General features: G+C 39.4%; 2 protein-coding genes across 2 annotated transcripts in view; both read right to left on the bottom strand.

The window, feature by feature from the left end:
- Nucleotides 1–1,734: 1,734 nt before the first annotated feature.
- On the bottom strand, nt 1,735–6,494 carry ttr (transthyretin (prealbumin, amyloidosis type I)). Its single transcript, XM_042483981.1, has 4 exons — nt 6,368–6,494; nt 4,099–4,238; nt 3,863–3,998; nt 1,735–2,328 (listed from the first exon to the last, which is right to left on the bottom strand). Exons 1-4 carry the CDS (start codon nt 6,437–6,439, stop codon nt 2,221–2,223), a joined length of 456 nt encoding a protein of 151 aa, XP_042339915.1. The 5' UTR covers nt 6,440–6,494; the 3' UTR covers nt 1,735–2,220.
- Nucleotides 6,495–8,042: 1,548 nt separating this feature from the next.
- LOC121941115 overlaps nt 8,043–23,911 on the bottom strand; it is a 32,980-nt gene continuing 17,111 nt past the window's right edge. The window contains exons 6-15 of the mRNA XM_042483836.1: nt 22,944–23,113; nt 22,381–22,515; nt 20,969–21,154; nt 20,532–20,833; nt 18,881–19,023; nt 18,021–18,242; nt 16,732–16,971; nt 16,060–16,193; nt 15,258–15,572; nt 8,043–15,148 (exon numbers count right to left, since the gene is read on the bottom strand). Of these exons, the coding sequence (XP_042339770.1) occupies nt 11,120–15,148; nt 15,258–15,572; nt 16,060–16,193; nt 16,732–16,971; nt 18,021–18,242; nt 18,881–19,023; nt 20,532–20,833; nt 20,969–21,154; nt 22,381–22,515; nt 22,944–23,113 (5,876 nt within the window). The 3' untranslated portion in view covers nt 8,043–11,119. The remainder of the gene's footprint in view (nt 15,149–15,257; nt 15,573–16,059; nt 16,194–16,731; nt 16,972–18,020; nt 18,243–18,880; nt 19,024–20,531; nt 20,834–20,968; nt 21,155–22,380; nt 22,516–22,943; nt 23,114–23,911) is intronic.

Here is a 23,911-nt window from a genome sequence, read left to right as displayed (position 1 = left end):
CATGGTCCTGACCCACTGGCTGTCCCTTTTACAAAAACGTTGATCTAGTACTGTTACTATCTCTGCTGCCGGCTTAAAGGTGAGACAACTCTGTCCACCCATTCTTTGATCATACCTTTTATGTGTAATGGTGAGGCATGACATTCCTGCCTTGAACAGGCAGTGTAAAAGGGGCTGATGAAGGCCAAGTTCAAAGAAGGATTGGGTCTAAGTAAGGGAGCCAAAAAGAGGGGGGTAAGAAGTGGGGTAGGGGCTATTGGTATCTGTTTTTACACCTAGATTTAAATTGCAGCTCACTCCATTGTGGCTGGAGTGATCCCATCACACAATATTCGTTAGTACTTATTGAATTTGATGGCTAGATAACCTCACACTTCTTGTCCAATGGTGCCGTGAACATTATCTAGTCATTGTTCCACTAAAAGGCCAGTAAGAATCTAATACTATTTTCAGTGTATGTGACCTGGAGATTTCAAGTTTCAACATCACACTTGTGTAATTTGCATACTGAACCACAGTTTATTTTCTCCAAGCAAACCAGTAGTGATGTCACAAATCATGCTTGTGGGTGTATGCCTTACTTTCAGATCTAAGGTGAGCACTGAGAAACTTTCCAGCCCATGAATGTGAAAACAGCCTTCTTATGTCAGAATCTTGATATACATCATTCTGTGTATTGAATCTGGAACATCCAAATAAAATAGCAATAAGCAAAACAAATCTGAGGTTGGGGGGGGGTGTCTTGTGTGGCATTTCACTGGACTTACAAAACTTATTGAAGTTTAGGCTTTGTAGCTTGTTTATAAATGTGATTTGATGAGTTTACAAGATGTATTGATAATCATGAATGGTACACAAAATGAATGCCCGATCCTGTGCATCCTGATGTTCTCACCATTGTCAATATGACACCTCTAAAGTAAAATGAGTCAAAATGCAGTCTCAACACCTCCTCACAGCTTTTAGCCCCACATACTTCTTAATATTATGCCAACAAAATGAGAAAACCTGTCCAAGGAGGCAGCAATATCTTAAGAGAGGACTAGTGTCATTGATTGCCTTGACCCTGCACCCTAAGTTCTGAGTGTTTGTTTTGTTGCTGTCTGGTTCCCCCTTGTGGTCATTTTTGTTACTAACACAAGGGTTTCTAAACTCCAGCCCTACATATTTTGTTAACTAATTAAGATCCCTCATATCAGACAAAGAGATATAAATAGATTGAAATGTAAAAATAAAATTGATGAGGAAGGTTGCATTTGAAGGTCTCAGTCCCCTTTTCCAAGTATTTTTGTCCTGGCTTAACGTGTTTTGGAGATGGGATTAGTTAGTTGTTGTGGATATCTCTGTAACCTAGTCTTTGACCTCTTTTCTCCTAAAGTGACCTTTGACCTCAATACTTTCTGAGTTTACTGTAGCCATGAGACCATTGGTTCTTCCGACTGAAGATGTAAATCTTCAAAAACTAGTGGATTCTTAGTTTAATAAAAGTAAAAAGGTTAGTAATTTCCTAAACAACTGATCACTGTAGCTTTTAAGAAATGTTACTTGAACAGGAGGAAAAGACTTTTTTGGGGATTATTTTCAGCAGCGGATTAATCCACATTTGTTGCTCTCATGTGTTTTTGGGGCAGCAGGATGTTGAATGTAAACTTAAGACAAAACAAACTATAGTGTGTGTTCAGGGTAATAAAATAACAAGTCATGCAATGCAACAATGTGGCCCACTGATGTGTTTTTAATATAGCTCTGTGGCACAGAGGAATATGATATCAGACTTTGGATACACACACACACACACACACACACACAATACTTGTAAGTAGATACAAGACATTCACTGTTGGTTTGGATCAACGCATGAAATTTGTATACAAGAAGAAAAATAAAACAGATGATCTCTGGATACCTCCACCAGGCTGTAAAGGGCTGTCCACACCAAGAACAATAACAACAACTATAAGTACATAGTTTTAAAAATCCTTCCATTCAAAGTATCATTGGGATCACTTTCACAGACACTTGATGACAATACAAACAGTGACAGCCAATCAAAATCCATCCACATTTACAGGGCCCCACGGCTGGAACATGCAGTGTGTGCTTGTCGTCACCCGATTGGCCATCACATCCTTGTTCATCAGAGTGGATACTCACGTAGTTATTGTAATAGTTATCATTCTTGGCATGGGCGGCTCTTTAATATCCACATTGTGATGTGTATCACTGATGTGCGTTGAAGACCACGGCTGTGGTGGTGAAGGAGAATGGACTAAGCAGCAACGCCAAGGTGTAGTGATGATGACCTCCAGCATGAGCCTCAAACACCACCTGCGAGTGCATGCGCGCGCACACACACACACACACGCGCGTGCACGCAAACACAAAGTAAAGTCAATGTCAAGGACAAGAGAGAGAGAATTAAAAGAAAATAAATTATATCCATTTCATCTTCAAAGTCCAAAACTATAAAACAAGTTGAATCCTCTTCATGTTTGGTACTATCCATCTCCAAATACATGAATTTCTGAAAATCAAGCCTGATGTAAATGCAGCTGAAGTTAGAAGCAACATGGCAGATGTAAAGCAAGGTTTACAAATAGACTAAAGTCAAAACTGTGACCAATATGATAACAAATCAGACAGCTTATTAGTTTTTGCTACTGCAGGTAATGTGATAAAAATGGACAATTGATGTACAAATCAAAGTGAATAAAGAAGAGATAGAGGCTACTAGATAATGATAACAGATGACTTTTGGCCCTGCTGTTCTGAGAAAGCGTTACCTCACACTGCAGACAAACAGCAGAATAGCAAACAGCTGCTTGAACATGCTAATGTAAACACTGCTGCTTCTTTGACTGCAGCACTGTCTTGACGTACTGCTGTAAGACTAAGATAACATCAAGATAACAGGAGATAAGCCCATACTGTGGTTATTGGGTGCATTATAGTGTGTTATAAGGACAGTGTACTCCACTAGGACTCCATCTGACCATTTCTGTAACTTTCTGAAAGTGCAACATTCTTACCCACCTCTCTCAGTGACTGGTCAGCTGTATGCTGCTTAGTCATTTTTCACTATGTCTGCCACTTTTTACATGAACAATCGATGGCAAGACAATGAATATCTTCCAGGAGAAATTGTTTTAGAATGGTATCACCATATTTAAATGATATTACATTTTCCCCCTCTCTATGTCGGCCAGCTTTACACACTTTCGATTTTTGACATGCTCACACATCGAAAAAAGTTGCTCTTATGGGAGTATAAGATGGCTCTTAAGCTCCACAACATCGATCAAAGGAAAGCACAAACTGAGTAAGAGTGCCCCTCTTGCAACAAGCCTAGACTCTCAAATGATAAAAATGCACCAGCTTTTTTTCTCAGGAGGTAAGACAGGCAATTTGTTGTTGTTGTTTCAATGGAAATACACAAATATGTACATTTAATTTATTTTAGACATTGTCTACAAATACAGCTATACATAAAAAAAATCCTCCTTTGTTTTCAAAAGTACTGTTTTATCTTATCTACACAATTAAAGCGCTGTCAAGAGCACACCGACCACACCTCCGGCCAGGTTTCATCCAGCGGGTCTGTATTGTGGAAGTGTTGGATTATGTAGCAGTGACCTCCATAGCACATTCTGAAGTCGCTGTTCCAGTTCATTTAAGTGTAAACATATTCAAAGTTTTGTTAGCAAGGTTAAAAGCAGCACTTTTTTAGGTAGGTCCATTTTTGTATGAAATGTCCCCTCATTGGTGATGCCTCACAAAGATAACAGTATAAAAGGTATACGGTCTAATATAATCTAACATGATTCTTTGCATAGTGGTGACAGTGTAATGACGTTATACTCACATCTGCTACTTCATGGAATGGTGTGCTCCCCTCATTCTTCCAGTAACTTTTGGTATCAAACTCAACACGATACACTCCTGCTGGGAACTGCTGCTCTGTAATGAGATTATGGATCTCTCCGGAGGCATCTGTCACTCTGCAGAGAGGAACAGTGAAGTCTGTCTGCATGCTTCACACACATTAAACGGATATTGAGAAAAAAACACACTTGACAATGTAATTCATACTGTACACACCCATTAGCAATCTGCGTCCATCCCCCATCAGCTGTCTTCTGGAACACCTTGAGGGCCACTGATCCAGCTGGAGTTCCCTTCACAGCATCCAGGATTTTCACCATCAGAGGACACTCTGTGTCTGAGTCCTCATGTTTCTCCTGCAGCACAGACACAAGCCAAGACTATACACCTCATTCTCTGTTGCGCACTTACAGCATCCATCCTCACACATCCTCATGTTATTACCGGAGCTGCTTCAGAGGTCAGGGTTCGATGCACCATACTTACATGACTGTAATATAATGTTTCTCATGCATAGTGCACTAAGTGAAATAAGAGCTTGAAAGAGAATGAAACTATCACCACCCAGTGCTTTTTATCATTAACACTGGTAGTAGTAATACTGGAATTTGTTGTTCAACAAAGCAGCACACAAGGCTTTTCACTGAGAAACTGTTACTCCTGCCCTACGTAGTTTTGACTTGAATATTTGTTTCATACGATTCAGTCATTACAATTCATTCATTACATACAATTCAATCATTACAGTTCAGTCATTACACTCTATTAAGTCGACATAAAATAAATGTGAAGTGTTTTCCATTCTGCAAGCCATTACTATTATTATTATTATTTTTATTATTATTATTATTATTATTATTATTATTATTATTATTAGTGCAAGACGTTCTAAAGAAATAGGAAAGTCAATAAAAATATATTATAACTACAATAAAAACAAAAATAGAAAAAATACATTTTTCCCCTGAGAAATCATAAATCTTAAAAATCTTGCACTTAATGTTGATGAAAATAGTTTTCAAATGAGCGCAATTGCACTCTAACCTTACGGTTAGACAAAAGCAGGTAGGTTTTGTATCATAACTGGGAGTCACACATATTTAATAAGGAGTTTGGGTGTTCTATATGCAAGAAAACTTTAAGCATCCAACATCTGTTTTCCTACATTCTGGTGAATTTTCATGTTCCAATTTTTACCTGTTCTGCAGTTCTTCAGTTTATGGTGATAATGCTTAAATCTTTTAAAAAATAAAAGTCCTCTGCTACTTTCATGTTTTGATTGGGGAGAATAAATGCACATGTTCTAAATATTGCGGGATAGGAAAAGGAAGCTCAATGTGTTTCTTAATGATTTTTAAGATCTAATTTGCAGTCTAAATATGACAATGATAATTACCACATCAGTACCACTTTTAGCCTTCTAACACAAAATATAATGATACAAACTCAGGCTAAGCCTCTTTGGTTCATCGGTGCTCCATAAATGTTCAATTTCAAGCCAAAACATTCAGATTGCGCCTTTTAATTCCATGTAATTTATTGATTTGGTTTATTCGCCTCTGTGAGTTCTGTGAATATAATCTGCGCAGCCACTCATACTAAAGAGCTGTTATCTCTTATGTTTACAAGCGTGGGATGGGAACTGAGTGGCATGTACATTACGAGAGAAAACCAGGTAAAGGCAGGTCACTGAACCACAAACTCTGTGTTTGTAAGTCCACAGTGTATTTGTGTTGTTCAAACAGTGCCAAAAAATGCTGCAGGGCAGTCATTTGTTAGCTGTGATGTTTTCAGATACATTGTATTTATTTGAATATTAAGCTCATGCAGAGAATCTGGGTCCAAAAAGTAAGAAGGTTAAACTAAGCATTATACTGGCAGGAAACATTAAATGCTGACAATCTCGAAAAAAATGCTCTAGTCTAATTAATGATCAAATGTTATGGTGTTCAAGCCTTCTTTAATATTACTATGGGGACTGTGTGGTGAAGGATCATGACTTTACAGAGACCTTCTGCCATCAGAGAGAATCATGCTGAATCAGCTGAAAAAAAAAATCTAATAAAAACATTCTATTAAACTGAGCTCACCTAGAATTTTACATGAATTCCACTCAAATACATGATATATTTTTAGAAAACAAAAAAATTGGTTTTCTTGAACTTCACCCTCTATACCCTTCATTCTAAAATGCACTCATGCGTCATCAGTATGTAACTCAGTTGGCTGAATTAGATCAATTTTATATGATAAATATTCAAAACTGTATAGCCAATCCAATCCACTTTATTTATATAGCACGATTTTACCACTTTAGCCCTTTTAGCCCTTTTACCACTTTTAGCCGGAGTATGAGATCTGCTGTATTTACCTCAAGATCACAATTCTCTCATTAAATAGACCTTTAAAAGAATTGATGTTATTGCATTTACAATTATTAACACAATCTTAGACTAACACACATTACAGTCACACAAACACTGACCGTGGGAACGGGGCTGGTGTTGCAGAGCAGCACGGCAGAGGCAAGAAGCAGACAGTGCAGTGGTTGAAGCATGGTCAGCTGATGAATAGATGGACGGATTGACAGACAGAGGTAACTGGTGCTTACACATGACCCCCACTGTCTCAGGCCTCTTATAACAGCAGCTGTACTTCCCCCTCCCTCCACCACTCCAAACCTAATGCACTCTGCTGCCAGCTCCATGTACTGTGTCATTACCTGGACAATGAATAACTTAGACTCAATCAGCTTCTGACCAAACCAGTATAGATGCTTCTGCAGTCAGTCCTAAAAGCAGAGAGCACAGGGGTGTAAAAATGGTACCATTGTGTAGTAGTACAGGGGTCAGCAAGTTTTAGGCAACCTTGCAACTATTGTCACACTTCAGCTTAACCCATTGCACATTAGCAATAAGAGTGCAAGTGAGATTTTTGGAAATGCTGACATGTCCTAACATTTGCATGACAAACAACCTCTTTCACAGCCAGTACTGCCACAGTCCTGCACTTTCTACAAAGACCCGACCTATTCTACTTTGGATTGGCTAGTAGGCATTGCTCTCATTACCAATAAAGCTGCTGAAGCTCAATCAGTAGACAATGACAGACCAGCAAGCTAAGAATGCTAGTGTAATGGTTTGGGCATTCCAGCACTCGTAGGCAGAAGAGTTGGCTTTCGTGTCCACTATTGCTATTTGCTCTTATATACTTTGAGTGTCTTCATCATATGTACTTGACATAATCCACCAGAAGGTGGTGTAACAACCTTGGGAGTTGGATGCACTGACTCTGCAACACCACTTAGACCTTGTGGAGCATTTACTGTAATATATATATATATATATATATATATATATATATGAACAATACATTAGTTGATTCTGTTTTTTTCTCCATTTGCTCACAAAACTTTTTTTCTGGCTCTACATGTCCTACCGTACACTGTGACGTCATCTGCAAACACTACAAGAGTCCATGCCAGGTAAAATACCCTGCAATGTGTACATAGCACTGTGCCAATTTAGCTTGCGACATTCAAAGTTACAGTCTTACTGCTGACCTTCACTTAACAGAACTGTTAACTTTACAGAGGAGTGGGTGTGTAATCTGAAATGATATAATGTCTACAATTTAATACGCCCTCATGGACTGCATGGTAAAAGATCAAATTAATGCCTTTGCATTGCAAAGCAAGCATTATAAATAGTGTGTGTAAACTCCTTTAGTATTATGTGAATTATTCAAATAGTGACACAAACAGCATTATAGATATAGATAGATAGATATAGATTATAGACACATGGTCTCCTGAAGTCACCTTTTGTGTTTATGTACTTCGGCTGTATGTTAGTCAGTGCAGAAAAACTTTGTCTTTACACTGGGAAGGTAAAAACTGTGCTTTTAAAACATTTGGCAGCCTGAATCTGAAACTGATCATCACTTTCAGTTATTTACTTTACATTTGGCATTTTGGCATAATGATATGTTAGATTGGTAAAGTTTTGTCAGCTCAGTCTAACCTTAAAGCCACTGAAGGGCTGTCTGAACAGGCTACTGGCTGATGTGTTCGCCTGCCCTCTGTCTACTGTTTGTCTGATGAAAACAAGAGTCCCACTTCTTTTCTTTGATGCAGTTTATTTGTCACCATTGTGGTCTTTACTAAAACATGCAACAACTCACCAATCTGTGTCCATAAACACCATACAAAGAACAATTTTTCACTTCTAAAAATCAGCATGACATAACGCGGTGTCCTACTTATATTACCACACCCATGACATGACGGTGACCCATACAGGACAGGTTAGCATCCTATAAGCGTTTTACATCACTAATGGCTCCTATAGAAGGTGTCATTTAAAGAACCAGACTCATTCTCTCTATTCATGATTTAAACACTAATTTAAATTTACACCAACACCACCTAAATTATGAATAAGAGAAGGAAAATATCAGAAGATGCAAAGTGCAATATGTGACGGTAGCCTGAAAATAGCACCCCAAGTACATCATGTAACATCACATGACAGCATGTAAGTACATAAAATAAAGTTAAATTAAGTTTACACTGACTTTTGGTTTTTCCACAGGACACAGACAGGTGTCTTGGGTTAAAGGTACCTATAGGACTTTTGTACTAACCACTGCCGCTTGCATTAGTTGTTGACTGAGGGAATTTATGTGTCTGTGTGACAAAAGGGTTGACTTTCCATTGGCATTGTTTATGTGGTACCAGCACATAATTAAAACACATTACAAGCCACCACCCTTTAATGTGGTTAAGAGGTCATGGTCATTTTACATGATTTTGTGAGATTCAGCTGTCTTAGGTTAGTGCATGTTTAGTCATGTGCTAATACAGCCTTATAAGGTGGATTTGAATTTTATTTTGAATTTTATTTTCACATGCTATTCTCCACTCCTCTACTCCTTTCATGCAAATCGGTGTCATAGCCGTTAAAAAGAAAGGTCTAACTTTACATATATGTCAAATCAACACAATCCAACCTTAAGTCAGGGATTTTTCATGTTTAGTTTATCTTGTCTTAGTAATGCGTGGTTTATGCATTCAGGGATTTGATGATAATTATATGTACAACAAAGAAGCTGGTTCACATCCAAATAACTACCTGCCCTGAGAGCACTCTGCAACTTCTAATAAATCCAGCACACCGCTCCCTCTTCTTATTGGCTTGAAAAGAAAATTAAAGAACATAAAACATTTACAGTGCTGAACAAAGAGTACATTTACTGTACACAACACACAGTATACTGAATATCACACTGACTGATTTAAATGACATAACAACAGTTATCAGCATTCCTAAATTGCATTTTAATAAAAATTGCGATTTCTTATGAGTCTGTAAAGAAGATAAAATCACCAAACTAATCCTGACATTTGTTCCCACATGCAGGTGCACTTGAATGTATGTGTTCATAAATCTAGCATGTTTCAACCTGTTAAACATGTTACATTTCAGCTCAAAGCAAGTAAGAAGAGCGGCCTCCAACACGAACTATAGTATGAATAAAGATACAAAGGTACAGTCTGTGATTCTAATACTTAACTTTGTTTTTTTTTCAAATTCAGCAAATATCTCCTCATAGTCTGAGAAAAACAAACTATTAAAAAACCCTAAAACCCAGTATTCATAGACAGCACTGGCTCTGTTAATGGGAAACAAACAAAAGTGGCTCGGGCTGAGCTACACAATATCATGCTGGCTACTCTTCCTCTGCCATGTCCTCGCCCATAAAGAAAGGGAGCTACACCCTGTAGCACTGATACGTAAATAACATCAGGGATGTTCCTTTGCCTCTGAAGGAACACTGACAGGAGGGTCAATTTGCTTGGGTGATGAGTTGAAATATCAACAATTTCTCTCCAGAATTGCAGATGCCGCCTTAAAGACATTTAAGGCACTATGTACAAGTGATTGTAAACAAAAGGATTCGCCGCCGCCAAAGGTTTGAACACAAGATTGGATCTTGACAGGTCTTTTATCACAGAAAACAGCTCTGATAAATGTTTCCTGATTATGTAAATGCTATGCTTACATCAATGATGTTTATAATCAATACTGTAAAACAATCATATGTTCAATTGTAAATCAATTATCAATGAATTGACAAACACACAAATTTCCCAAATTCCCAATCTTAATAAAAATCTTCAATGATGTATTATTTTCCTCAAATGAATGTGAATGTGAATGTGTGAAGGTGAGACTATGCACATTTTAAAAGCAGAAATATCATCTTCATTCTCTTGCACATCAAAAGATGAAATAATAATGACGAGATCCACCTTTGCTCACCTTGAATACACTCAGGGATTTTGCTGTTATAGTCTTTCTTGGTCTAGTATGGCCATGCAGTTAGGGTGTCGAACAATTAGCTAATGTTTGTTGGCTAACAGACCTGTTGGTACTGTTTTATTTTATAGACAGTCAGCGAGCATTAATTAAATGATTTCTGGGCATTGAAGTTCAGAAGGTAAACTCTTTGTGCTATTTGGAGTGTTCAGTATTTTCAGAGTTTGCACCTGGAAACTGGGGGCAGAGTTGGTAATCGCACCCAGCCTATAAAACCCCAAAGTGCAACATACTGGTCGCAGATTCAAGGCATGGCAGCTGGGATGTGCTGCTCCAAGGTGATACTGTAACAAAATGGCCCTTTCTTGCAGCTTTGACACACATCAATGTTGGAAATGACAACACAGTAGTATCCTGCTACCTTGACTTAAATCATTGCTGGCTGGTGTGGTTTAATCTGTCTCTAGATGTTTGGTTTTTATAGATAGCTTACATAGGGGACGAGTGATTTGAGTGTGTCAAACACTGCTGGTGTGTTTTGCCCTTTTCACTTGACTTGCTTAACTTTGTGCCTGTCTGCCCTACACAGCCTCAGTACAGCAACGCAAAGCAAACATCTGATGTGAAGGCCTTACTGGTCAATGTCTGTCATCAGCTGAGCAATCATTATATCCAGCACTTGTGATCACTTGACTATATGATGGTCTAAACAGTAGCCTCAAATATTGAGTTTGGAATATTTTCTGGGTAAAGAAGCCTTCCTGCATTTTTTTTTGAAGATTTACTTTGATAAAACACAAGTAATTTCTGGTGACATTGGTGCAGAAAGTTGCCATTCTACTGGGGGCATAGCACGTCCACATTTATGCTATGGGTAACTGTATAGTTGTTCACATGGCTTCAAACACTGAATGCAATCACTGTTGTTTACACTTTCCAGAAGGGCTTTTTGGACTACGAGGATTCTTGTTGGAATCCTTTTTACTCCATCTGAATTTGTTCCGAGGAGTTTGGCCAATGACTGTCTGAACAGGACTCACTTCGCCACCACTCGCCTCAGCCACATACATGTTATCTGAGGCATTTGACACAACCTCTATCAAACCAGCTTTCCCCTCAGTATTTGGGTCTACCTCTGCTTCTTCTCCTGTTATGTGCACATTCTCATCCTGAACAAGGTCACCTGCCTCCTCACCTACCTCACTAGTTGCAATAAAAGTTGCGGTTCCTGTCTCTGCTGAGCCTAAGTCTGTTTCCAGCTTTGAAGATATGGCCTTGTCCACAACTTTTATCTCTGAATAGGATGTTGGTGATACTTGACCTGATGCATTAGATGCACCACTACCCAATCCCTCTCTAATCTCTGGGTCAAAAGTGGCCTCTGCTTTGCCTTCTTCCAAAGTGAGATCCCCACCGGCAATCTTTCCAGATGCCAATATTCTACCACTGGCCCCTTTATCTTCACTGGACATAGAAACCTGTCCTGTGGCCACCCTGGATGATCCTAATTCCTCTGAAGATGTGATCACTTCATCCAAACCCTCCATGTTAGCACCTCTCACTAAAGCTTGTCTCTCAGGAATATCCAGAGTTATATCACCTGTCTGAGAAGACTCTATCCCTTGCCTTACTTGTTGTGTAGTAACTTCACAAGGCATTTCTTGAGTTTCAGCCACCTTTGACATTGCTGATAAACTTTCAGTGTCTAAAGACTGATAGCCCTCTTCTGAAGGCTGGTAAGATTTAAAGGCTTCTCCATCTACCTGAGAACTTGTGTGATGTGCATCTTCTCTTCCACTCTCTCCATTTTGGTCACTTGAAATGCTAATATGTCGCTCTAAGGATGATGTATTTTTCTCCTCTTTTTGGCCTTCACATACAGTTTCATCTGAGATCAGCTTTTCTTCCACTTGAGATACTGTGTGGGATGCATCTTTTTCACTGTCGTCTGCTGAGATGAAAGTTTTTTGATGTACAGGTGACACCTCTTCCTCCACACTACCCTCCTCTTTGACTCCATCTCTCTCTGAGGTGAGCTTCTCCTCAACCTGGGAAGTCACACCTCCTGCATCTTCTTTTACGATCTCTTCATCTTGGTCATTTGAGATGCTGAGATGTGGCTGTATGTATGATGTCGCTTTCTCCACAGTATGATCCTCTTCCTCTCCAATATTTATATCATCATCTGTGACTAGCTGATCCTCCAGTGAAGAATTTCTTCCTGATACAGCCTCTTCTTCACTCTCTTCATCTTGGTTGTCTCTGATGCTAAAATTTTGCTGTGTGGATAATGCCACTTTCTCCAAAGTCTCCTCCTCCTCTTTTTCTGGGCCATTTATGTTATCATCTGGCATTAAGTTATCATCCACTTGAGATCTTGTGCTCGATGCTTCTTTGTTTGCACTCTCCCCATCTTGACTATCTGAGGAGCTTATATTTTGCTCCTCTTTTGACACCATTTCCTCCACATCATCTTCATCTTTCTCTATGTCACTAATGTTGTCATCTGAGATGAAATTTTCCTCCATTTGAGAACTTGTGCTCAATGCATCTTGTCTTTCAATATCTTCATCTTGGTCATCAGATGTGCTGAAACTTTGCTGTGACACTCCTTCCTCCACAATACTCTCTTCTTTTTCTCCATCACTCATACTGCCTGCCTCTGCACTGACTTGATCCTTGTCTGATTCTAACATTATATCTTGTTGATTATCATCATCTTCAGCTATAAGCTGATGTTGGTCTGATGTTGTAATGGTTGGCACATTAGGGCCCTCTTCTTGTACTTCAGTGGTTATTTCTTCTGAGGCTGATATCAAATTTGAATCATTCAGGTCTTTTTCTTCTTGGTTGGCTAAAGTAGTGCTCACAGTTTGCAATGGCGTTATTGCTTCAGCATCAACAACATCTGTCTTTGCATGACCTTCGTCTATCTTAATCTCTTCACTATGATCCATCTGCAGTTCTGGCATTGCCTCTTGATCAGGTATGGACCTCTCGTCAGATGTATTTAAAGTTTCTGTCGAAATCTCATTTGAAGGACTTGCTGACAATTGAGCATCCATAGCACCAAGTCCTACTTCAGATTCTAACGGTTGGTCCTGCTCAGCCTTAACCTCTTCATATGAATCACTGGTGACTATAGTTATTTCCTCGATATTCTCTTCTGCATTGATACCATCAGAAGCATCTATGACCTGATTTGCTTCTAAGTCTGAAACAACTTCATCTGCTAGACTGACATCTTCCTCCTGGTCCCTGTCACTTTGATCCTCTTTGACTTCATCTGATTGAGATTCAGAACTTCCGTCTTCTGGACCTGCAACTGTGCTGAGATGAACAGATTTCCCCTCTTCTTCAACTTCTTCATCTTCCAAAGGCGCTGCTTCCTGGCTGCCCAAGTTTTCTTTTGTGCTGTCATGTATTTGATCTTCTACAATGTTAATGTGGTCTACAGTAGAAGTGGCTCCCTCTCCTTGAGGAAATGCTGATGTCTCTTCATTCTCTTTGTCTGTATTAACTAAATCAGAGACATCTGATTCAAGCTGAACAGCTTCTGTGGAGGTCATTTGAGTGAGCACAGGTTTATCTTCCATGGAAAAACCTTCAGATGGTACAAGATTTTCTTGCTCTTTTGAGTGAACACCCATTGCTCCTTCCTCTGTGTTCTGTTGTGGGTCATTAGATTCTGTTGATTGACTTATAACATCTGAAGATGTGGTTGTTTGAGATTCTGGGATTTTAGTCAACTGATCAGGCACAGTTTCATCTTTTGTGGGGTCCCCTGCTTGCTCCAGTGGCCAAATTTGTTGTGACTCATGTACCTGCCTTATTCCAACAGGATTCATCCCAGATGGATGAATTCCAGTATGTCTGACCTCTGGACCTAAACCCATCTGCCCTGGCTCCCTGACCTGTGTTTTCCCCAAATTGCTACCTACTGCAAATACACCCTCCCTCTTAACAACAGTGTGTCCTGGCTGAATGCCAAACGCACTCCCCTGGGCTGCTGGGCCTAACACCCCCTGAGGAGGAGCAGCCTCTTTTACCAGGGTAGCACCTCTGGGCAAAGTGCCCTGAGATGAGCCTGGGTCCACCCCCTCTGCCTCAGCTGGACTGCTATTATCTTTAACTAACACGTAAGTACCATCAGGATTTGGCCCTGCTATTTTCCAGCCCTCTGTAGGGACTGAGCCCGGAAATACACCTGGGCTACCAGATAGCAATAGGGTGGGGCTTCCTGGACTGGCAGGGCTGACAGGGCTTTGGGGGCTTTCAGTGCCCTGGATAACTAGAGCAGAGGGAGGGTGTGAGGTGCCACTGATTACAAGTCCAGAAGGAGGACTCTGTGGCCTACTGACTACATAATAGCCTGGTAAATTTGCTCCACTGGCCCCATTGGCCAGCAGAACAGTGTTCTGAAGCTGTGGTTGAACTACATAGTGCAAAGGCTGTAGAACAGGGCTGGTGGTGTAGTAAACTGGCTGCTGCTGCAGAATGACTGTCTGCGCGGGACGGGGCAGAGTAGCAGATTGACTGATGTTAGTAACGTTGGAGCGAGGAAGTGTCACAGATTGCGCAGCAGTATTTACAGTACTAACAGATTTGGAGATGTTAGTAGATGACATGACTCTCTCTGCCTTTATATCGGTATGTGTTGTCTTGACAGTGGGCTCTATTTTGGGCTTGACGATTGGTTCAACAATATCAACTGTGGTTTTGACAGCACCTGCTATTTGGTGTGTCAGCAGGGTTTCAGTTGTTGGTGTAGGAGGGGAACAGATCTCTGCTAGGGTCTTGAACTTTGGCCCAAGGTCACTGAGGAACTGCAGGTCATCATCAGAGTCCAGGAGGCTGCAGCAGCCCATTGAGCCTGCAGGGGAGCCCTGGCCTTCAAAATCATACCTCAAAAGGTCATCCTTCACTGGAACAGTACAGTCTGCCTTCTGTTTAAGGAAAAGAAATAGCACAAACATGTCATAAACTCTGACCATCTCTTTGTATGTAAAAGATCTAGTGAAAAAAAAACAGCTGTGTGCAAAGCTAACATTGTACCTGTGAGTAGTACTCATTGAGGAAGGCATCAGGTAAGGCAATTTCGTCATACAGGGCTGTTGTTCTCAGAACTGTTTGCCTACTGTACCCAGCACTATTATTGTTGAATGATTGCCTTGAAAACCCATAGGCATTGTCGAACTCCATCAAACTCTGTCTGTTTTCCTGAAACTTCTGCAAAGATTGTTCATAGAAAGCACTTGACTGATGAGTTTTTGTGATCTCTGAAGCCATGCCGTTTAAGTTCAGTGCTGGTGCGGCCCAAACTTTCTTTTGGTCTTCCAACAAGATAGGGACACTTTGGAGTGGCACTTCCTAAAAAAAGAAATGAAATGTCACCCATCCACACACAAGTCATTCAACTGCAAACCATAAAATTACCACCACCAGCGGTATTTTCTTAATTTGCAGCTTTAAATTTTAAAGCAGAGATTTCATACATTTTAAAAAGTAAAATTTTAAAAAAATCTACTACCACAACTTCTTATCGTGCTTATGTTCAAACCTTTAACATAATTAAGAGAAATTCTTTAATAGATTCTTAAAAGATAAAATGACTTATCTGTTTTTAGAATGGGTTTTGATAGATTGTCCCTATGTGGACCCAATTTAACTAATCAGTGACATGGCTAGCACTTCAGTGACACACCATACTGACCTCCACCACCTTTCTCCTCTGACAATGCACCTTGGTTTCTTCACAGACTATGTCTGGTCTGTGTTTTGGAATACTAAATTCAAAGATCAAACAGGTAATGTATCCTTTTCTTCACATAAAAAGAAAACAAAAATACCAGCCAACCTTATCCTCGCCTTTGCCTTCAGTGTGGTATGATATGAGGTGTTCTTTGGCGTCAAATGGGATATCACTAAATTTGTCAGGAAAGATGGTGTTTGCTCCTCCACACTGACAGAACAGCAGGAGAAGAGGAATGACTGCAATGAGAAGTAAAAAAAATTCACATCCATGGGAAGGGAATTTAATCTAAACTCAAAGACAGTGTTTTAACTCTTATATTAGGATTTTTGTCATTTCAAGAGCCATATTACATATAAGCAAAGTAATGTTATACAACAGTGACAAGAATAAATCCAGTCTTCTGATGTTAAAGCTTTAAAACCTGGACCGACATCACTTTTCTTGTGCTGCTTTTAGACAGTAATACACTTACTGGTACGCTAAAAACTAGCACTACACTTACACATTATACACAAAACAGAATAATATTATGCTAAATTCAATTATAAGGGTCATAAATATTAATTAAGTATTTATTGCCTCTTCCACTGGAAATTTGTTCATTTGTGCAAAATGCAAAGAGTATAATTGGAGATACAGTATCCCTTTAGCAACGTTTGAGTAGATCAGTAGCTAAACTCTTTAGAAATTAAACAGTAAAAAATAGCAAAACCTTCATTTTTAAACTGGGTATTATTCGGGAATGACAAGAAAGTGTGTTAAAATACAACTTACGCAGCAGTAAGCATATTGCAGATATCAGCAGGCCAATGGCTGCAGCAGAGAGCTCAGTGGAAGGAGCTGCTAATTTGGATGTCCTTGTGCTGCAGTCTCCTGTATCCTCACAAGTACAAACGTCCACTTTGAAAACTTCATTTTCGGGGCAAGACAGACCCTGAGCGTCTGCCACCTCTACCTGCAGCTCGTAGGTACCGGGCCACAGCATCTCATGGGAGTGAAGAGCAGCACTCGTCTCTGGAGACAGCAAAGGAAAGAGAACTGTCAGACTAACACTGTCTCAGCATCTTTACTACTAGTATAGCGTTAGTAGCCTAGTAAAAGTAGTACTGTAATGCTACTAGTGTAATATAAAATGTCTACTCATGTTTTCCACCAGTACAGCCACATCAAATAAACTGTAGTCCTTATTTTGAATCTGTATGTCAGGTTTTCAACTGAATTAATAAAAAAAATTTAAAAAATGAAAGATTTCAACTAGCTGAAACCTCTTCTGGTTAGAATTCCTTTAGTGTTGATTATTCAGGAGGTTTATACAAAAAGCAGAATTATTTCAAGAGTTCTCCTCCTTTACATAACAACCTGGTGATTTATAGCGGTAAATTTACTGAATAAAGTTGTTTCTTGTTCCAGATTAGTCTTCTCTGATGCTGTTTGACACGTCGGAGACGGGCCTAGCCCAGCTCCTGCTAGTGTGTGCTAATTTTTTTCTCTCATAAGTTAAGATTCTGACATTTAAAAGGTTTTCACCAGGAGTTTAATCATATGCAGAGGTGTCCTCTCCAAAACAGGACCCATGGATTTAAACCAGCACAAACACTGAAAAAAGCTGTTTCACATTAAAAAAGCTATTTTCTGACGAAAACACCTCATCTCAAACCAGTGTTTGGTCTGATCCATCTAGGCTACCGTATAAACATGGCGGTACAACATGTTGATTTTTGTAGAATAGGACCAGCTTCATGTGTAGAAATAAAAAGTGTATTCTAAGGCAACAAAAATACAATTGTTTTTATCAGGAGATTATACACTTAAGATAACATATTTATTATATTATATTACATTTTTGCTAATATATCCCTCTAAATTGTACACACAGAACGTTTGAACAAAACAAATAGGGGCGGAATTCTTCTCTTTTGTTTGTTAAATTTTTGACATGAACAAATCTTTGTAATTAGACTGAATTTTGAGAAAAAGAAAGAAAGAAAGAAAGACAGAAAGAAAGAAAGAAAGAAAGAAAGAAAAAAGAAAGTTGTGTCTAATGGTTGCTAACCACTTCTCACCATTGATGACCTCTACGTCCCAGCTGCCTCGTGTCCCATCAGGTACAATTTTGAATGAAAATGGAGCAGCGTTGGGACTAACATCCTTATCGATGCCGGTCACATAAACAGTTTTTGAATTGGCGCACACGCTGGTGGAGGTGGTGGTCAGGGTGGGACACTGGTCATTTGAGTCCGTGACTTGAACTGATATTGTTCCCGTGGTTGTCTTTGCAGGCATGTCTGCAGATGACAGAAGTTTAATAAGTCAATCAGCACACAGGCTGCAACACAACACCATAAAGCTGCACTCACTAATACAAAGATGAAGTCATTGGTGAACACCTGTTTCCTGCTGTAGCTTTACACAAAGTGAATGACTTGAGTAGAAGTCTTGAAATTTAGTCTGCCAAAACTCCATGAACAGTACACTGTTCAAGAACACATGGCAGCAAAAATGTTATTAATTTTGGCAACATGGGTGCTTCTTAATAATCGTTGATTATAACTGTGCTTTTGTAATAATGTCGGTATTTTTCATGGAGGTGTGATAAATCTGGCAGTGGATATATGTTATTTTGCCCAGGGCTTGTTCTCATTCTATGGCTGACACATCTTGGGTCGCAAAGTTGTTTAGCAGGTTCCGCCAGAGATCTGTGAGCTTTATTTATTAAATAACCTCAGGCATCTACATTTATGAACTGCACATCCAACTCAAAAAACTAAAGGTGATAAATCATTTCAAAGAAGTGAAGCGTTGAATTAATTAGAGAATCTGTCTGCTGGGCGGGCTGAGTCTGTTTGAACAGAAATCTGGCAAGAAGCTTGAAATGAAGCCTTGTTACTGATGATAATCTTACACGATTATGAAGCGTGATTACCTTTGGTTATGGCCAGAATCTTGGCAATGTAGGTGCCCTTCTCCAAGAATGGTGACTCTCTGTCTGGTACCTTGTTGAGTTTAATCTCAGCTGTTTCTTCATCGATGGTAAACCAGTTGTCAGGATCATAGGCTTTGGCATAACTGGAGCACAACAAATATGTAAGAAAAGGACAAAAACACACGATACAGTAAACTTTCAATTAAAGTAATGATTTTGTTATAGAAACAGGTCAAAATTTGGGGAAAAACACTTCATCTCTTTCTTGCTGAGAGTCAAATGAGACTCTCATGTCTGTAAGTATGTAGCTAAAACTAAGGGATGATTAGCTGTATCCCTCATTGAGAATGGACAGTGGGGAACCAAAAGAGCCACAGACACAGTCACAGAGCCATCTGAGAAGCTGTCATCAGAAACTGTTCAGGAAAGGTCAGGTACTAATATTCCAAAACTTGTTGATTGGATAAGCCATTTGAGGACTGATTTAACTGATGCAATTGCAGCATCTTCGCTAACCTCTTTAGGAGCTGCCGTTGTGGTTTTAAACAAACAACTGACTCTTTGCGATATCACACACACTTGAACCTCACCCTGTGCGTTGCATTATCATGCGCCGATGCCATCTGGCCATCTGCCATGCTTTTGGTGTCACCCAAGCACTGACAGAGCGGTGCTATTTGGTGAGTTCGGAGTGAGAATTGGCTGCACCAGTTGGCTGGTCAACAACCTTGGTCCACGCCAACATATCTTAGCACCTATTAAATACATTGTCATGCAATTTTTGTTCATTTTTGTCTCTCTAACTTTCTAATCCACTGACTTGTTGATATAGTGCTGCTGTGAGGTTAATAGTTTTAGTCTTGAGTAAAATGTTTTAAAAACATAGACTGTGTAAAACAGAAGATGAACAGAGCTGCCTGGTCTAAAAAGTGAAGCCAATGCCAAAGTGTCTCAAACCTCCTGCAAATCAAAGCCCAGTAACATTAAAGAGTAACTAAACCCCCACACAACCTTTTATAGAAGTGTTTTTGATTAATTCAGGTCCAACTTGACATTTAAGTGCATTGTAAAAATTATCATATCGCTGCCGTTTTCTCTGCTTTGGATGAATAAACATGTCTTATTGACAAACAAGTCACCACCATGGTGACCTATCATTTCGGATAGATGCGTAGAAATGCATCATTGACACCGCATCAGTCTGCTTGACCCTCTTGTCCAAGTATGGTCATTTCTGGCTCCAAAAAACTAAGATGACAACGACCAAAATGCCAAACTCAAGGCTCGAAGCAATGGTTGATGTCACTGTGGCTACGTTTGCTGCTTTGATACACTCTGTGCTTGAATATTATTGGGTCATCATCATCAGCATTCATTCATATATTAAAGACATTATGTCAATGAGTCCAATACATTGATTTAAGATCAAATAAACACTTTTAAAACACCTGCACAACTGATGATGTGCTCCTCAGCCTGAGCTGTACTTTGTATTAAGTGCTTTTTAGTAAATGTTAGCATAGTGTGCTAAACTAAGATGGTGAATATGGTCAACCTTATTATACACATTACATAACGTTCCTAAGTATAGCCTCACTGCTACTAGTTTGGCTGTAGAGAGGCTTCTTATGTTCACTGCAGTTTGACTAACCTGACATCTTTAGCTTGTAGTCCTGTGTCAGGATCGATAGCAGTAAATGTTGTGACCACACCATCCACAGGCATGTTTTTTGGATCTTCTGATACAGAAACAACCGTTGTTTCAGGCTTAAATGCTGGTGCCTCCAGTACATTGTTCACTGATATCAGAATGGAATAGCTTTCTAAAGTTGCATTTTGCGTTTGATTAGAGACATCTACATTCATCTCTCCATGGCCACTGTTCACCAAAGCAGCTACATTCTCAATGACCAGGCCAAGCTTGAGTTTCTGGAGTTCTTCAAAATCCAGAGGCTGTCAATGGGAGATTAGAAGCAGAAAAAAACTGTTATTGACCCACCCAACACAGGTTACAAAAAGCACATAAAATAATGATAATAGTAAAAAAAAAAAAAAAACACATAAAAATATTTAAAATAACATAATGACCTTGATCAGCTTCAGGACACCCTCATTGGTTTTCTTGTCCGTCTCAATGGAGAAGAAATTATTTTCATTTCCTGTGATGATCTTAAAGACAGCCTCCCAGTTGTCTGTGTATTCGAGGTCTTTGTCCAGAGCTTTAAGTCTCATCAAGACTACGCCAGCGACATTTTCATTCACTGAAACAGTGTACTGCAAACAGAACATGGCATTCAAAACAGGCAATCTGTAGTGAAAATTGTTTGCTGAAATACTTCAGATGTCAGTTCTGTGTTTGCATCTGTTCTAGTCTTTCTGTGAATAAACTGGAAACAGATGACATCAACAGTGTGCAAACACCGGTCCAAAACCACACACAGTATTCATTCTGAAGAGGCCATCGACCAGGAGGCCATGGAGAAAGGTTAAGGAGGCCAGACAGACAGTGGTCATGATCTCTCCCCATGTTCGACTATTTGTTATCATATGACCTTAGTCACGTGATGACACCTGCAGCCTCATTTGCAGAATTATGACCTGACAGGCAGCTTAATAGACCTTTGAGACTTGACTTTTATTGCTCATACTGTTACCAGAACAAAAATAAACATTTATTCTCAAATATCTGAAGCAGTCCCACATAGTGATATTGCTCTTTTGGTTCAGTTCAAACTGAGAGTTTCTTTTTAGACTTGTTGATACTACATCAACACACAGAAGAAGGGACATAAACTAATTTATCATTTTTTTCCTGAATTAAAGGTAGTGGTGGTGAGAAAAAAAACTGTGGTGTCACCAATGTAAGATAGCATTATGAACTGATTAAAATGACTTGTGGCATCTATTTTTTGTTAGGTCCATCAGCCAAGCAGCATTTTGATAGTTTAGTATTTTCCCAATCCTAACACTACCTTTGTCCTTATGTCTTATGCATCAGTGGTGTTATAGTATTTAATGAAGTGGATGTTATATTTATTTTTGCACATCCATATTTTTTTCTGATTTCTTTTTTCTAATTAATGTGATTTATTTATTTCCCTTTATTTTTCTTTATATTACTTCCTTTAGCTTTTGCTATTCCTTGAAGGTCAAAGCTGTCAGTCAACACCACGCAGGCTGAGCTCATGCTCTTGTATGATCTGTTTATCATGGACAACAGGAAGTAGACATGATGCAAACTTGTGGAACAAGGATAAAGGAGTGGTGTCCAAAATAACTCTCCATGCAAATGAGAGCTACTTTGATGTACATACTACCCACAAGCTAACAGAAAGTGTTAAAAAATAAGAAAAAAGAGATTAAGGGAAAATGGGATATATTTGATTGATTTATGTTGCACATCATATCGCTCTTTCATCTGTTGTCCCTCTCTCATGACCTGATTTAAGTTCCTGAGCTAAACTGTGGCTACTGCATGTACTATATGCCATATTGCTCACCGCAGTTTTTTCCAGAGTGGGTGGGTTGTCATTGATGTCCAGGACCTTGATCACAACCGTTCCTGTCCCCGTTCTCCCCCCTGCTGCCCCTCCCAAATCAGCCCCCTGCACAACCAGTGTGTAGGAGTCACAAGTCTGTTGGAAGAAAAACAAACACATCCTTCTGTTACTGGATGAAGCACACCTTGCAGGTGTTGGCTAAAATTACACAAGTTCAACAACAGTGTCTTCACAGTATGAGATAGTATCTTGGGGCAAAATAGCACAGCTGTTTTCTTGTCATGTCACGATTCCAAGTGTGTGACGAGCTGGTAACTGTCATCTACCGGGGACCATAGCTCAAGGGAATCGGTTGACTACATCTTTCTAAAGGTTGGATGTTGTGCATGCTTTAAATGATGGAATTACCAATAACCTGAATGACTGGATAACTCAAGACAAAGCATTTTATCTGTCATCCATCTCCCCTGTCAGATAGTTCAGAGTGAAAACGATAACTTGTGAAGCACAAAAATATTGCAGCATATGTGGAATGTGTTTTATGTGCAGGTAGCAGCACTCACCTCTCTGTCCAGTGTGTTCTCCATGACGTACAGTTTGCCCGTTTTGCTGTCCATACTAAACATTTGACCTTTGCCTGCTGGGTGCTGACTGACAATGCTGTAGGAGATCTCTGAATTAGGTGTTCCCGCTTGGTCATCATCTTTACCCACGATTTGCATGATATAGGACCCTGCAGTGGATCACAACAGTACAAGACCATCTCAGTAGGATCCATCACAGCAGTACACATACAATACATCTAGACTGTGTTTATCTAGATAGAGAGATTGACTATCATTGTGTAATAAATATGTAATAATCTAAAATATTTTGGAGTAGAAAATAACAATAAAATGATTTGTTCAAAAAAAGCATGTGAAAAAATAAAACATTATCACCTGTTCCTGCATTAACATAAGAAACAAGCAGCATTTCATTGATAAAAGACAGGAATTGTTTCAGCTGTATTTAAAATAAAGGTTGCCCAACCCCCTAACCAAACCCACAAACCACAAACTTTCAGAATAATAGTTTCACAGTTGTTTGGACTAAGGACCAAGACAGTGACAGAGACACAGACTGCGTGTGTGTGAGTGTGTGAGAGAGAGAGAGAAATTGTATTTATGCAATCATTTTTCAAGATAAAGTGATGCCATACATCCCTATAGCCATGACTGCACTACCTTTCATGTGATGTATTGACCAGAAATAAAGGGTTATGAGCTAGCAGACATTTGTTATTATAAAGTCCGGCCATGTAGCTTCAGCAAAATTGCATGTTTCTGATTAAGAGGAGTTTGCTCGCATTGTTTATGTAAAAAATGATGTGGTGATGAAGTCAAACGCTTTGATCAACCCAACTATCATCCCCTTTGAAATCCCACTTATATCATCCTACTACTCCTTTATTCACCACTGAGTCCAAAAGTAGCTTTCTATAAAAAAATTGTGCTTTAAGCTAATCTTAGAATTACGAGGTTTTATCTTT

Source organism: Plectropomus leopardus, chromosome 3 (genome assembly GCF_008729295.1).
Source record: "Plectropomus leopardus isolate mb chromosome 3, YSFRI_Pleo_2.0, whole genome shotgun sequence".
Classification (NCBI taxonomy): Eukaryota; Metazoa; Chordata; class Actinopteri; order Perciformes; family Serranidae; genus Plectropomus; species Plectropomus leopardus.
The sequence above is the reverse complement of the archived record's forward strand: the minus strand, read 5'-3'. Positions and strand labels throughout refer to the sequence as shown.

Excerpts from the sequence above, each read along its gene's own strand:
- ttr (XM_042483981.1), bottom strand. The coding sequence starts at position 6,439 with ATGCTTCAACCACTGCACTGTCTGCTTCTTGCCTCTGCCGTGCTGCTC. Across the intron at positions 4,239-6,367 it reads ACACCAGCCCCGTTCCCACG|GAGAAACATGAGGACTCAGA; the intron begins GTCAGTGTTTGT and ends TCTGTGCTGCAG. Across the intron at positions 2,329-3,862 it reads CATTCCATGAAGTAGCAGAT|GTGGTGTTTGAGGCTCATGC; the intron begins GTGAGTATAACG and ends ATGCACTCGCAG.